Genomic DNA, 16,825 nt, shown 5'->3' with positions numbered 1-16,825 from the left:
AGACCCTGGTTGCGGAGATCGACGCTAAAGTTGAAAGTTTGGTGCAAATATCTTTAGATCATAAGTTATTCTATATATTGTTTCTGGTTGCCCTTTTGCGAGCTAAGATATTCGCCCATGCACGGACGAAAAAAGTTAGTACACTTAACAAGGCCCTTATTCTCACAAACCACAAACATCGGCATGAAGGAACAGTAAACGATTTTATTTAGATTACTTTCAAACTGAAATTATTTACGCTAATTTACAGTATAAATAGATTCCATTAAATGCATACGCATGTTATATATTTGCTTTGTCAGATCAAATAAATAAAGAAATGCTTTAGAACAGAATTACAACAGGAAAACAAAATAATATGATTTAATTAACATTAGTTAAATAATGAGAAAACATTTACTTTACCTTTAGTAACATTCTTTGTTACAAAACTTACAAACAAAATAACATCAATGCGTCTCGAATCGTAATCTAAAAGCTATTATTTAACAACTATCATCTCCGGTCGGCACCTGATTTTCCTCTCCCTAGTTTGTGAATAATATTTTAGAAATCAATAATTTTATTTATGTATACAGGAGTGTTTAAAAAATGAATGTTTTGAATTTAAAGAAATTTGTCTATTTTTAAATAAGCGGTTCATCTCAGTAGTATGTTTTTATTAATACTAATGTCTTTTTATATATATTTTTCTTTATATCTATTGAAATAAACTTATATTATAACATAACATACCGGGTGCATCTCAAAAATATCTCACCCCAAATAACTTTTTTATTTTTTCAGATATAAAAACGAGATTTGGTATGTTAGTATAAGACATAAATTAGGATTGATTGACATATTCAGTTCTTTTGGGCCACTTCCTGTTTCACCGGAAATGACTACAACTTTGATTTTTAAATGGCACCCTCGGTATTTTTTTACTTTATTCGATAGAAAATGACACTCCGAATAGAATGACATATCATATGTCAACTTTTGACATTTTCGCTTAAAACAAAATTGTATTTTAAATTTCAATCTAGAGCGCCATTGCTGTGATAAAAACACTAATATTTAATCAAGGAGCTTTGGAAAAATAGATTTGATCGTCTAATGTTTTTCGTGTCTTGTCCTGGCCGGTTAAAACATGCCCAAATCGTATTTTTAATAATATCTCAATTTTTTCAAATGGAACAGGGGTCGCACATTAGCATCACCACACCTAAATATCCTATTTCTAATATCTATACCTAAACATCTATTTCGGTTCAATAATTTCGTTGTAGAAATACCTAAAAAAAATTTCGTCGGAATCGATCGTCGTGTCAAAGAATTGTAGAAGTACCTAAAATTTTATTTCGTGCTATTATTTCGTTATAGAAGTACCCAAAGATTTTTTTTAATTTAAATTGATCGACGGGTCAAAAAATTGTACTAGTACCTAAACATCTATTTCGGTTCAATAATTTCGTTGTAGAAATACATAAAAAAATTTTCGTCGGAATCAATCGTGCCAAAACATTGTACGAGTACCTAAATATTTATTTCGATGCTATGATTTCGTTGCAGAAATACCTAAAGATTTTTTTCGTATAAATCGATCGACGCCACGGGTCAAAAATTGTACGAGTACCTAAAATTTTATTTCCGTGCTATGATTTCGTTGTAGAGGTACCTAAAAATATTTTCCGTTTAAATCGATCGTCGTGTCAAAGAATTCTACAAGTACCTAAAAATTTATTTCGTACTATTATTTCGTTATAGAAGTACCTAAAGATTTTTTTCATTTAAATTGATCGACGGGTCAAAAAATTGTACGAGTACCTAAACATCTATTTCGGTTCAATAATTTCGTTGTAGAAATACCTAAAAAAATTATCGTCGGAATCGATCGTCGTGTCAAAAAATTGTACAAGTACCTAAAAATTTATTTCGTGCTATTATTTCGTTATGGAAGTACCTAAAGATTTTTTTCATTTAAATTGATCGATGGGTCAAAAAATTGTACGAGTACCTAAACATCTATTTCGGTTCAATAATTTCGTTGTAGAAATACCTAAAAAAAAATTCCTCGGAATCGATGGTCGTGTAAAAAAAAATATACAAGTACCTAAAATTTACGTCGATGCTATGATTTTGTTGCAGAAGTACCTAAAGATTTTTTCATCTAAATCGATCGACGCGACGGATCAAAAAGTGTACGAGTACCTAAAAATTTATTTCGTGCTATGATTTCGTTATAGCGAAGCCTTAGCTTATACCTAAAGATTTTTTTCATTTAAATTGATCGACGGGTCAAAAAATTGTACGAGTACCTAACCATCTATTCCGGTTCAATAATTTCATTGTAGAAATACCTAAAAAAATTTCCTCGGAATCGATCGTAGTGTGAAAGAATTGTACAAGTACCTAAAAATTTATTTCGTAGAAATATCTAAATGGTGGTATTTCGAGTCAAGTTGTCGTTACGAATTGCATGTTGCAATTTCAAATAAACCATATTCGAAAATGTCAAAAGTTGACATATGATATGTCATTCTATTCAGAGTGGTATTTTCTATCGAATGAAGTAAAAAAATACCGTGAGTGCCATTTAAAAATCCAAACTTGAAGTAATTTCCGGTGAAACAGGAAGTGACTGAAAACAATTGAATACGTCAATCAATCCTAATTTATGTCATATACTGATATACCAAATCTCTTTTTTTTTATCTGAAAAAATAAAAAGTTATAGGGGTGAGCCACTTTTGAGACGCGCCCGGTATATGGAATCCCATTTAAAAAAATAATTACAATGAAAAAGAACATTAGATAATCATAATTCTCTTTGCTGCTTTATTATCCATCATCATATCATACTGACAGAAACATATTTGAAGTAAAGCTAGTCATCCATCTAGAAACTTCAACTTTATTTCTAAAAGAATATCAAACTCAACTTCTAAAAAGTATATAACGTATATTCCGCTGTATTTTCTTTATTTTTATGTTTCCCTTCATTCTAATAAAACTTCACAGCGGAACTTTTACCAAATCAAAAAATATACCCCGAGTTTTTCACTTAAACTTCTGGAGATAAACTATTTGGCAGTTCTCTTCTTTAAAAATAACGTAAATGAAAAGATACAATCAATTTAATAAAAAGATACTTCAAAAGTTTCTCGGTTTTCCAATTTGTTATGTTAGGCAATAACTTTCTTGAAGTTATTTGGACATTTTCAAAGTTGTTTTTTCGTTTTATTTGTAAGACACTTGTGTTTTGTTTGAAAACTTTTTATATTTTTTGGGTTTTATTACAATAAGGAGGATTATTGTTCGAATTTATTTTATTTAGTCTATCTATGCTAAGATGCATTTGTGTAGGGAATTTGCAGTATGTTTTATTGCAAAAAAATTGTTTTGCAAAATTGCGTGTAACAAATAGTTTTTTACGTGTATCAAATAGTTTTTTACTCGTAATAAATAATTTTATACGCGTAAGATAAAAAAATAATAAATAATTTGATTCATTTTCATAAAAAATTGTATTAAAATATCAATATATATGTACATATTATATAAAATGCTAATGTTTATCTCTGTCGTCTCTACTGAAGAAACGACTTGCCCTAGAAAGTTGCTTTTTTTACTAAAAGCTTGCTAATTGGCTCTTCTAAAAACTGTCGTCGCCGCATTTTTTGTTTTTCATTTAATTAAACAAAAAATAAAAAGTTTTTTTTCCTGATGTCGCGTCGCGTCGCGTCGTGGCGAATGCGCCAGGTTTCAACTAGTTTCTGATAAACACATAGACTGAACACAACTTCTTTTATCGAGATCTACCAGCCCTGAATATATTTGCCTTATTTCATAATTTCAAGACTCATCCTGTATTGGGAGGTATGCAGAGTTTCATGTCAATGATCGTAACTTGACTAGCTGTCATAGATAAAAGACTTATCTATCTCTCTAATGAACAGATTGTGGTTTGGGGGTGTCAAATATTAGTTACTATATTGTTAACCTCTTATCCACAAAGATATTTATTATACAGGGTGGTACGAACTGTATTCCGGAAACTTCGGCGGTATATTTTGCATATAAAAATAGTAAACTAAATTTAAACCATCTTTTTTTAGGGTATGTTTTTAAAACAAATTCAATTCGAGTATTTTACAAACAATATTCGTCCATATATCGACATTAAAAAGCTTTTTACGCTAAAAATAGTAATAAAATTATGTTCAGCTAATGGATTTCGAGGGTAATGAAATTTTGTAAATTCGACGCTATGTTTTTCGTAATATATTTAATAGAGTAATTTGTTATGTTGCCAGAGTTCATTTTTGATGTTTTTTTTTATTTGAAAAACGTACATCTAAATCCAATTTTCTTTTTATAAAAAATATACAGGGTGGTCCGAACTATATTCCGGAAACTTCGGCAGCATATTCTGCAGATAAAAATAAGTAAAAAAGTTCCAATAAATGTATGTCCTAAAATGCTTAGTTTCGGAGATATGCAGGGTGTAGAAGTTTCATTTTTATTTCGATTTTTTCGTAATAATTTATGAAGTAACGTCAATATTTGGATGAAAATTGATGTCTGAGAGTTTTTTGACATGATAAATTTGGATTTTGATGTCAATATGACTCCTACTTGTAGAGGGCGCCATCTGCATATTTTTTAACTGGTTTGGAGAGTAATAACTTTTTGTCCGCTCCTGTATAAAACTACCGAGTAAAAAAATATACATTTACGACGTTTTTCACGTAAAAAAAGTCTCTTGGTAAAAATCCCTACGAGTAATGAGTAATGGTTCTTGAGATATTCGAAATCGAATCGTGTTTATTTTTTGTCAATAATCATCTGTATTGACTATTTCCATTCTAAATATTTTGAAAACGGTTGCTCGTAGTGATTTTTACCAAGAGACATTTTTTACGTAGAAAGTCACGATAAATGTGTATTTTTCCACTAACTAGTTTTATACAGGTACGAATTAAAAGATATAACTCTTCAAAACAGTTAAAACAAATGTAGGTGGCACCTCGTACAACTAGGAGTCATATTGACATCAAAATCAAATTTCTCTTATCAAAAAACTCCCAGACACCAATTTTCATCCAATTATTGACGTTACTTCAGAACTTATTTGGAAAAAATCGAAATATACAGGGTGTTTCAAAACAAATGCGAAAAACTTCAGGGGGTGATTCCTTGTTCAAAATAAAGGGTAGTTTGCTTTATAAAAGTTGGGTCAAAAGTCAACCATTAGGGAGATATCGCGGTACAAAGATGGCGGAAAAATAATGTTTTTTTTATCTTGAAAACGAAAAGAGATACGCTAATGAAATTTTATGGAAGCATTACTGTTATGAAAACACACTTTCTGGTAATTTTTTCACTTTTTTAAAATGAGTGGAAGTGGTTGAAATAAACTACCCCTATCATTCTTGTTAAAGAAATTTAAAGAAAAAATCTTATCAATCACATGAAAAACTAAAATAAATTTGGATAGTTTAGTTTGTTTAGAAACTTATTTATCTCTTGTGTTTTTTTTATAAAACTCACCGATTTGAAATTAAAAAATAAAATGTAAAGCATTACCATGTCAGGACAAAAAACATTTTTAGATAAAGAATCTAGTGGGCTGCTGTAATTTTTTTAGGAAAAAATCTAGTCGGCCTCTGTCATTTTTTAGGGTGTTTCTTATATTATTTTATTTGACATTACTCTACTGCAATACGTTATTATCTTACGATTAATTATTCCTTTTTTCTTTATCTAAAAATGTTTTTGTCCTGACATGTAATGCTTTACATTTTATTTTTTAATTTCAAATCGGTGAGTTTTATCAAAAAAACACAAGAGATAAAAAAGTTTCTAAACAAACTAAACTATCCAAATTATTTGTTTTTGCATGTGTTTGGTAAGGTTTTTCTTTAAATTTCGTTAACAAGAATGATAGATGTAGTTTATTTCAACCCGTTCCACTCATTTTAAAAAAGTGAAAAAATTACCAGAAAGTGTGTTTTCATAACAGTAATGCTTAAATAAAATTTCATTAGCCTATCTCTTTTCGTTTTCAAGATAAAAAATTAAAACTTTATTTCTCTGCCATCTTTGTACCGCGATATCTCCCTAATGGTTGACTTTTGACCCAACGTTTATAAAGCAAACTACCCTTTATTTTTAACAAGGAATCACCTCCTGAAGTTTTTCGCATTTGTTTTGAAACACCGTGTATATGAAACTTCTACACCCTGTTTCTCCGAAACTAAGCCTTTTAGGACATACATTTATACGAACTTTTTTACTTATTTTTATCTGCAGAATATGCTGCCAAAGTAAGGAGTTTCCGGAGTACAGTTCGTTTATAAATACTCCTTTTCCAGGCAGAGGAAACTATCCGAAGACCACGCTAGGTTCTACTCGGCCGAAATCTCTCTGGCGCTGAACTTCCTCCACTGCAAAGGGATCATCTATCGCGACCTGAAGCTGGACAACGTGCTGCTGGACCACGAGGGTCACATCAAGCTGACGGATTACGGCATGTGCAAGGAGGGCATCCGGCAAGGGGATACCACGTCCACGTTTTGTGGCACTCCCAACTACATCGCTCCGGAGATCCTCAGGGGGGAGGATTATGGGTTCTCTGTAGATTGGTGGGCCCTTGGTAAGTGTTTTTGATAATAAGCGTTCGGCATTTAACGTTTTATATAAAACAGGCAAGGTATTTTTACACAAATGAAGAAGGAAATTAAAGATAAAGGATTATACTATATCCGTGTTGCAGCACTTTTTTAGACAACTTCTTTATTTTTAAGATTTTGATGGTCAAACATCAACAAAATATTCCTTATGTTTAGACTAAATTTTCTTGAAAATTTCACACCTCTACTTTTCAACCAATAACATGCTTTAATGTTGACTAGTTACCATGGCAACTGAAAAAAATTCCGGAAATTTTTTCGAGGCGCCAGATTGTGATGGATTTTTGAGATGAATCTTAATTTAAAAGTGACAAACAATATATCATTTTTTAAAGATTTTTACGTTTTATTTTTAATTTAATAACTAATATTTTAGTAATTAATTGATTTATTTGTTTTATAGCCTATTTTACTTATTACATATTGACAAAACCTAGTCCATTATGAAGATTATTGTAAGCGTTATTATAAGTTATTTATTTATTTATTGATGTACATCTTACAACGCCATAAGTGGTAATAACAAGTAAGAGGGTGCTATTAATGCACAAACTAATAATCACAGAATTTAATAAAAACTAACACAGAAATCACTTTGAAAGTAGTGTACCCAAGTAGCATTTTCACGACTTGCGACCACATGTTTACTAAACACAACGTTGGATTAGTTACAAAAAATAGTTAGCTCTCTACCTTGGGTATTAAAATAAATTTAAACGTTTTTATAACGTTGTGCCGACGTTGGACTAATACTACAGCAAAGTAGAAGCTTCTGCGACGTCGAATAAACGTTGTCTTGTAACCTTTTTTGCTTAAGTGATCTTTAGGTGATTCGGACAACGTAGTTACAACGTTGGACAATATAGAGTTTTCCGAGTCAGTTTCAGGACCTATTCCAACGTTATGCAAACGTCGTCTGTTTTACTAATTCCAACGTTGTTTAGATTTCCTTATTCTTACGTTGGTAGGACGTAGAGTCACTACCTTTTTGCAACTGTATTGAACCATAACCTTAAATCTTAAATTTTCAATTCATTGTTCTGTTCAGTCAGACAGTTCAGTGCTGTTTTTGTTTTTATAAAAAAAAAACTTAATTAAAATGGGACATAAGAAAGGTACATATAAAACTAAATTTAAATATACATCGACATATATTACCGACACTTCCTCGTTTATTTAGATTATAGAGGGCGGCACAAGCTAGACTCTAGAATGACTAAATTAGGCAATCTTGCGACTAGTATACTACCTGTTAAGGCCGAACTGCGACTTTATTAGTCCAGTATGCGACTACTCGAACTACTCCATCTTAATCTCCAAAACAACAAAGTTAAAGCCGCCATGTTGTTAAATAAGAAAATGTTTCGTTCTTAAAATAGCAATTCCTGCTTTTTGAATACATTAACTTGAAATATTTGACCCTAAAAAATACGCGGAAACAATTTTTTCGAATGCGAATAAATTATTCTCATTTTACTAAAAAAAAAATTCAAGAAAATTTTTAAAACTTCTTTAATTTCAAGGCCCATTAGTATTTTTTAAAGTAGAAACAATACATTTATCAATAAAGTTGTTTGCGTTTAACTTTTTACCTTGGGTAACGAGTTACAGAGTCGGTTAAAGTGTTTCAATAATTATGATCTTCAAACATCCTCCACACTTAAATACTTTTGTTTTGTTTTCCTTCACTGCCATCTGACATATGTCTCTAACTAAATTATAAATATAATATTTTTACTATAATTATCCCAATTTAGGATAAAACGCGACTTAGACGCCATATTAGTTTTGTATTTCTGTGAATTAGGATTTTAAACAACGTTGCAGTTTGTACTAAATTAGGCTTCTAGCCAACGTCGGTATCCAACGTCGTTTCGACCCAAAAATTATTCTCCAAACTAGTGCAGACTAGGGTTGGCACGAGGTTGTGCCGACGTTGCGCCCCGACGTTTGGTCGCGTGACACAACGTTGTCCCGACGTCCAAATGCTGCTTGGGAGGCAAGGTATTTTTACACAAATGAAGAAGGAAATTAAAGATAAAGGATTATACTATATCCGTGTTGCAGCACTTTTTTAGACAACTTCTTTATTTTTAAGATTTTGATGGTCAAACATCAACAAAATATTCCTTATGTTTAGACTAAATTTTCTTGAAAATAAAGACATATGATAATCGCAAAATAATTTCCGATGCACGTGATCAACTTTGAGTGAAAAGCGATGGCGACAGCGCTGCCAGATTGTGATGGATTTATGAGATGAATCTTAATTTAAAAGTGACAAACAATATATCATTGTTTAAAGATTTTGACGTTTTATTTTTAATTTAATAACTAATATTTTAGTAATTAATTGATTTATTTGTTTTATAGCCTATTTTACTTATTACATATTGACAAAACCTAGTCCATTATGAAGATTATTGTAAGCGTTATTATAAGTTATTTATTTATTTATTGATGTACATCTTACAACGCCATAAGTGGTAATAACAAGTAAGAGAGTGCTATTAATGCACAAACTAATAATCACAGAATTTAATAAAAACTAACACAGAAATAACTTTGAAAGTAGCGTAATGTGCTTATCAATCAAACTTATTTCTCTGACTGCAGTCAAGGGTCATAAAGGACCTTTATTGTCACATTCTTGTTTATAAGAGAAGCTACAAGCTCTTTGCTTCGACTGTTTAAACGCTTCGGCATATTTTCAACACACAATTTCAAGAAATGCAATACAAAAACTCGAAAAATTAGTTCTTAAAAGAACTGTTTGTGCTTAAAAGTACAATTTTTAAGAAAAGACTATGAAAATAGACAAAAAACGGGAATTACAAAGATTCAGCAACAACAGGATATTATACAAAATAATGACTGAAATTAGGATAATTGTCGAATAATAAATGACAACCTTGCTGAAAACGGCGCAATGTGACCAACATAGCGATAATAAAATTCGGTTTAAACTGATTTTTGCAGCTTTAATCTAAATAAAATATCTCTCACAATCGTTTGCTCTATAAAGTAAAATAAAGAGCTGCTCGGTATCTTAAATTATACAACAAATTTAAAAAATTTTGCCAACATTTCATTTAGTCAGGTTTTTAGACTTTAGTGTCAATGTCGATATGATTGATGACGTGCATCGGAAAATGTTTTGCGATTACATTAATTTAAAATTCCGTTACAATATGGAAATGGATTGAAGTTTTGTGTAGCCATCTAACTAAAATATCTTTACATACAGTTCATACCAAATAAACTTTTAGTCACGTGATTAAGCTTGACCAGCACAGCGTTGCCTATTTTACATACTTTCTTTTAATCAAAATATTTTAGGAAGCAAAAATAAATTAATTATAAATATATAAACAGATATTATTTACATCAACAAAACTCACCTTCTTAACAGCACTTAAGGGATATAAAGAGCCATTACTACCGCTTTCCCCTTCAAAATATTCTAATAAAGTTGCGATGAGTTTTTACGGCTATTAAGCTATCTTGTACCACTTCGCACTAAAGAGGTTCTAAAAAACAATGTTCAATTTAAAGGTCTGCTAATAAAATTTATTAAGCTTAAAGTATCACAATATCGTTCATTTAAACCAAAAACTCGTAATACAAAACTAATGTCTCAAAACGAATGACATTGTCAGGAAATAAATAGATAAATGTGGCAACTTTTTTTACAGTAGAACTACCACCTGAATCCCCAGCGGGAAATTTAAATTCTAGTTAGTCAGCCTGGCACCGAATATGTCCATTGTTGACAACAATAAATTTTAAAATTGCGCCCTTGATTACGTAACTAAAAGTTTAATTGGTATCGAGAATATAGGTATTTATATTTAAAATAAGCAAATTAGTAGCAAAGTAAAGTACACTTCGAAATATGGTTAACTTAAACATTCACAACTATATCCAAATTAGATTCTAAAAAACGTTTAACGAACTTGTAGTGTTGAACTTGTGAAAGAACCCTGTATATTTTGGTCTTTTTATTTAGAAACATTAACTTCCAGATATACAGAACGAGTCTTAAATAAGTGCAAATACTTTTAGAGGTTTGAGGTATATTTCGACCCCAGAAACACGATTATTAGTTTTTTTTCACGAAATTTTTTTTAAATTTGTAATTTTTTGAAAAAAAAATCTTTAGTTTCAAAAAAAAGTTATTTTAGTTTTTAGTTAAAAACATAATTTCTTGATAATATGGTAGTAGATTAAATTCGATTAGGTCCAGTGGTTTTTATTTTTTTTTTTGAAATTTTCAAAGTAAAATAATTCGGTTATTTTGGGGTTGTTTGAAAAATCGTAAAGAGAAAATATGTTCCATTTCTCAAGATCTACCAGCCCTGAAAATGTTTGCACTTGTTTAAGACTCACCCTGTATATTATAAAACTAATTATTTTATTTTAAAAAAATAGTTATGAAATTGGAAAATATTGTTGTTATTTTTCAGGCGTATTATTATATGAAATGCTAGCTGGAAGATCTCCCTTTGATATCGCAGGAGCTTCAGAAAATCCGGATCAGAACACTGAAGATTTTCTGTTCCAGGTTATTTTGGAGAAAACCATTCGCATACCGAGGTAACAAAACAACTAATCTTATTTCTATTTTTAAAGAAATAAACTATGTTCAAGTTGATTTAACTGGACTATTTTTCTTCTGCTGCTGTAGATCTTTAAGTGTCAAAGCCGCAAACGTCCTAAAAGGATTTCTTAATAAGAATCCAGCAGATCGACTGGGGTGTCAAGGTCTGGACAGCTACAGTGACATTACTAATCATCAGTTCTTCAAAACTATCGACTGGGAATTGGTAATTTATGATTTTCCTATTTAATAGTCATTAAATACGTAATAAATTTATCATTTAACAGCTGGAGCGTAAGCAGATTCCTCCACCTTACAAACCTCGTCTGGATTCTGACAGAGATTTGACAAATTTTCCACCAGAATTCACAGACGAACCAGTTCATCTAACACCAGATGATCCGTAAGTATTTTATTTTCCTTGAAATTTTACAGTAAACATACATATACAGGGTGTCCCAGGTTGAGCGTGCATTAGAAGTTTCTAGGGAACTACAATGTCTAGATCGGAGATTTTTTGCACATCATTGTCTCACAATGAGATCTATCGATTAAAAATATTTTCAATATGGCGGCACTTCCGGAAATATCGGAAGTTGACATTAACTTTCTTATTCTAAATGGGTACCTTCATTTTTTATTATAATCTACGTAAAATTTTATGAATTTTGGCATTAAATACTTTATACCTAACATACCGTTTTTGAAAAAAAAAATATTTATAATTTTTGAAAGAAAAAAACTACTTGTCAAAAAATGTGTATAACCTAACTGTAACATAAAGAGAAAGTTTGTCGCGAGTCGGACACTAGTCCTATTCTGGTTTTATCACTAAATATGACAAAATTCCAATTAGGTCCATTTGCTCTCATCTCCTCAGCCCATTGTAGTCGCATAATTTTGTGCTATAAATTAAGCTTCGGAACGTAGAGGCCTCCTTAAATGTAATCCTCTGTCATAAAGTCTTCTTGCTATGGTCTTTCTTGAAACATTTACTCCTTCAAGGTGGGCTGACTCATTTTTAATAGCAGTACTAGAAAGCAGGGGATTGAGTCGTGCTATTAGGGATATTTGACGGTCTTGCACAGCAGTAGTAACTCTCTTTCTACCTCTTCCAGGCCGGTCTGTAACTTCGTTTGTCTCCCTGAATTTTTTTAATATTTGCGAAACATCGCTTTGGTTAACTCCTACAACTTGCCGGTAGCCCTGTTAAGACAGTGTTACTATTCTAACTCTACTAAACTGTGAAATAATGTTTCTAGGCATTTTAAGGCCAAAACAATGGTCAAATTTCTTCTGAAACCCAAGAGACCACAAATAGAAATGTGCAAGAATTTGTAATAATATTGGGTCTGAACGATAAACATTGTTTACCATATCCATTTTAACAAAAAAATGTTTATTACAGATTATCAAAGCTATGTATAAAAAAAGATTCTTTAAATTCCTTTCCGTATATTTTTAAACGATATATGCAATAATTTTGGCCATGTGTGTATATACAGATAATAATTGTGTTATTTTTTTTCAGCCGCATCATAGAAAAGATCGACCAATCCGAGTTCGAAGGCTTCGAATACGTCAACCCCCTGCTCATGTCGCTAGAGGACTGCGTGTGACACAACGTGACCTGCGCGCTGCATCCCAACAACTTACCCCCTCCACCCGTTCACCGGTACCCCCCGCCTATCTTGCCCCCGCCCCCACCTCCGGATCTGAGCGGCTACGGCAGGGAGAACTACTTCCCGGTGGATGACGTGCGTCCTCAGGGTGGTAAATCAGTGCTGCAGAATATATTTTGCCTTCCTCTAAACTGAAACGCTTAGGAATCGAATGCTGCCCACAGATTAATACGGTGTTGGCAACAAAGTCTGCATGTAATAGGATTTTTATTTATTATTAGAGACAAATTAAATTACATTAGGTACTTATAATGCTTGAAATAATTGTATAGTTTTTCCGAAGTCAATTGCAACAGATTCAAACTCTTAATTTTGGCACTGTCGGCATAAGCTGGATAAACGAATTAAGGGTCTTAGTATTTCCAATTGACTTTGGATATACTATATCATAATTGTTGTGTGTCTTGGTATATTGGGCAAATTTTACATTGCTTTTTAATAATGTCTAAAAATGTTCTTATTTATTAAAAGTTTTGTAAATGTTGTTTGAGAAAGATATTTAAGTTTCGCATTTTTTTATCTACACGTGAAATTTTGCTCTACAATAATTTCTATTTTTGTCAATATTTCGAATATTTTGATCAATTTATGTGTACTGATTGATACCTGATATATTATCACGTATTTTCGCAAATATTTTGACTACAACAATTTATTTTGCTTTGAAGCCTGAAATTCTTAAACACAGATAGGCATTTTTTGGTGCAAAGTTTGTTATTTATAACAGCTTTACAAAAACTACATACTTCTATTATTCTTAAGTGTGCATATGTGGTCTTAAGTCATATGCACTTGAAGTAAAATAAGTTATTGTTATAAAATTTGGCGCCCAACGTGAGGCGCATCAATTTATAACAATGACCTACGTTGGGCGCCAAATCTTATAAAAACAGCTACACACTCAGGAATAAACTTTGTATCAAATAGAGCATATTTGTGACTAAAAATATTAGGTATTAAATCAAAATAACTAGTTGTAGTCAAAATAATTATTCAAATTTCAAAATAAAATATTCAAAATATTGACGTAGAATTGAAGTTGTGGTTTAGTAAACAACTTTTTCAAACAAAATCTAAGAGAATTTTTAAAATAAAGATATTTTTTGACATACGTAATTCAGAAATGACAAATTTCACAGAAAAACTAAATTAAATATCTATAAAGGTATACATAAGTTTTATTTCTAAGATAAGCAAGGCCTTACAGCTTTGCCTAATTATACCTGTCTCTAATAGTAAAAGAATCATTTGGTGTAGACTTTTTTGCGACCACAGTGTATATGAGACAATAGAGTAGTCAAGAGTTACATTTGGTCAGTTTTCTACAAAATTTGTTCTTATAGGAACTACTCAGGAGTAAATACATGCCCATAGGCTTCAGTTTCTGTAAACTGTCGAGATATCATCGTCTCATCGAGTTCATAGACCTGATTTCTAATTATCTATCATCAACTTTTTTTTTCTGTTCTGTGTGATATTATATATTTTCATTTTTGATTGTGATTCTGAAGACTTAATTAATTTAAGAATAATGTAATTCTTGTTGTCATGCACGTAACCAATTATAAAAGTTTTTATGAAGGTTTAGTTCACAACTTTATTGTCACACGCACGATACACATGATGATACTTGTTTGTGGGCAGCTTAAGGTGAAAAAGTTGTACTTTGGGCTGGTTAAAACTGGTTCTATATGCTACGTTTGGCCTAGATTAGATAAATTCTTGTTTAAGCGAGTGTTTGGAATGCTGCTTGTTAAGAAAAATGCAATGTAGGTTATAACCTTTGATTTGACAACAGATAGTTACATAAATCTACCAATTTTGATGTATTAAAATACGGTTAACAAAATCTTATAAGTTTATTTATTAGTGTTATCCCTAGTTACCTTTTTAGTCACAACATTTCAATAAAAAAAAAACTGCAATATTAATCTTTGAAAGATGTCTACCAGAAAAAATAATTACAATTATGCAGTTATTACTTTATATTCTATACATATACTAGATATACTTATTTTTTAATTCATTATAATTTATTGAAACAAAATGCGTCTCATACTTGCATATATTATGTATATTTATTTATTTTTTAGTGTGTGGTCGATTAAAAACTACATTACAATACAAATGCTTAAATTACAACTAATTTCGAACTTTATTGTGTCTATGGCCGATGTTCATGACATTAACAGTGTTGTTTACTTGCTTGAAAAAAAAGTTCTTGTCATACTCAAAATTTCAATCAAAACAGATTTAATCCTTATAGATTTTAACTTAAAGTATAACAATTAACAGTTTTTAGATTTTAAACAAAAAAAATATGCTACTTAAATTAAAATATTACTGTTATATTTACAAGAAAATATATGTTTTCTTCTGATTTCATATTTTAAAAACAAATTTCTAACGTTAACACAATCTGTATACTTTTTCTGTTGTTATATTAGCTGAAGAAGTATTCCAAACACTCACTATTAAAATTGTTCCATAGTCTAACATTGCGTTACACGTTGCTTAGGTAAAACTTAAAACAATAACTATGACTGGTACATGTTATATACGGGGTGGTGTATAATATTTGATAATCTTCATTTCATTAAACCTTCTTTTTGACAAAGAAAGTGTTTTGGAATTTATGTTTTACAATCGCCCTGTATAAACACGTCTATGCGTTTCCTTATAAAGGCAATTTAGTACTAATGTATTGTTCGATCTTCCAGCAAGAACTATCATGATGAAACTATTCTATTTCTAATTCTCTCTATATATTTGTATAAGGAATATGAGAACACTTGTAAAAGACTTGACATTTACATATTTACGCACGTTCAACATAGAAAAGTCACATAGGACAGTATTTTTTATTATGGATCTTTATAAAAACAGTCTTTTTTTAGACTTTAAAATACTTCAAAAAAGTGATCCATCCTTATAAGTATAAATAAATAAATTAAAAGAGCATACATTTACATGACAAACTAAGTAACACCTTTTTATAAACATTCATAGTAAACAATACTGTTAAAAGGAAAAAAATATAGACAAACTTAAGATACGTTGAAATATTTACATTGCAAATGACATATTTCTAAATTATATATAAATATTGTATAAGAAAATATTTGCTTTATATTTTAGGAAATCGTTACTTTTGGTATTTAAATATTAGGCTTTTTTACTATTATTATACTTACTATTTATTTAGGATTAAATCGAAAGTGTTTTCATTTATTTTTTATTTAACGGTAAGAATAATTTAGTCATAATTTGTTATTTTTTTTTTCATAAATAAAATAAAACAAAATAAAAAAAAAAATCGGTTGTCAACTCCTGAAGGACACGATAACTACTAGGCCGGTCCTGGCAAATTTCTACATTATTTTTTTTAAATAATTATACTCTAAAAGCAACAATTCGTTATTGAATTTATAATGTGAATTTCTCTTAAAAAAATATTGTTTTAAGCTATAATAAGATATTATTGAAGCACCTTGTACACTTGTGTGCTATTCAGTATTATTTTAATAAGGAAAATCTGTAAAAAAGATATTATATTATTAAATAAAACGTATCTAGTCCTATTCGAGTTGCTAATTTGCATATCTTTTTATTGGAAATGAACATAATATATTATTTAGTTGTTAAAAAAAATGTTTTAATATATTATTTTCCTGTATTTAACACTAATAGGTAATTAAATAATTGTTGTGACTCAAAAATTACTTTCTTTAACATCCTGACTTGTGCTTATTTATATAAACCCTGTATATTAAAAACCTATATTTATAACGTTGAATGCAACCAGATATTCTCTTTTTAAAAGATTTTATGGTGCTGTGGTGCTGTCAAATTGCAAGATTATTATA

The 16,825-nt window shown here is 30.3% G+C and overlaps 1 protein-coding gene across 1 annotated transcript in view; it reads left to right on the top strand.

Annotated features, from left to right (window-relative positions):
- The window catches only part of LOC115883435 (atypical protein kinase C-like), a 50,364-nt gene extending 35,792 nt beyond the window's left edge, over nucleotides 1-14,572 (top strand). The window contains exons 9-13 of the mRNA XM_030901797.1: nucleotides 6,360-6,640; nucleotides 11,144-11,273; nucleotides 11,365-11,503; nucleotides 11,565-11,680; nucleotides 12,809-14,572. Coding sequence (XP_030757657.1) covers nucleotides 6,360-6,640; nucleotides 11,144-11,273; nucleotides 11,365-11,503; nucleotides 11,565-11,680; nucleotides 12,809-12,896 — 754 coding nt within the window. The 3' untranslated portion in view covers nucleotides 12,897-14,572. The remainder of the gene's footprint in view (nucleotides 1-6,359; nucleotides 6,641-11,143; nucleotides 11,274-11,364; nucleotides 11,504-11,564; nucleotides 11,681-12,808) is intronic.
- Nucleotides 14,573-16,825: the final 2,253 nt, after the last annotated feature.

The sequence above is a fragment of the Sitophilus oryzae genome, unplaced genomic scaffold, assembly GCF_002938485.1.
Source record: "Sitophilus oryzae breed Bouriz unplaced genomic scaffold, Soryzae_2.0 scaffold_1902_pilon_pilon, whole genome shotgun sequence".
In the NCBI taxonomy this organism is placed as follows: domain Eukaryota; kingdom Metazoa; phylum Arthropoda; class Insecta; order Coleoptera; family Curculionidae; genus Sitophilus; species Sitophilus oryzae.
This window is presented reverse-complemented; position numbering and strand designations above follow the sequence as displayed.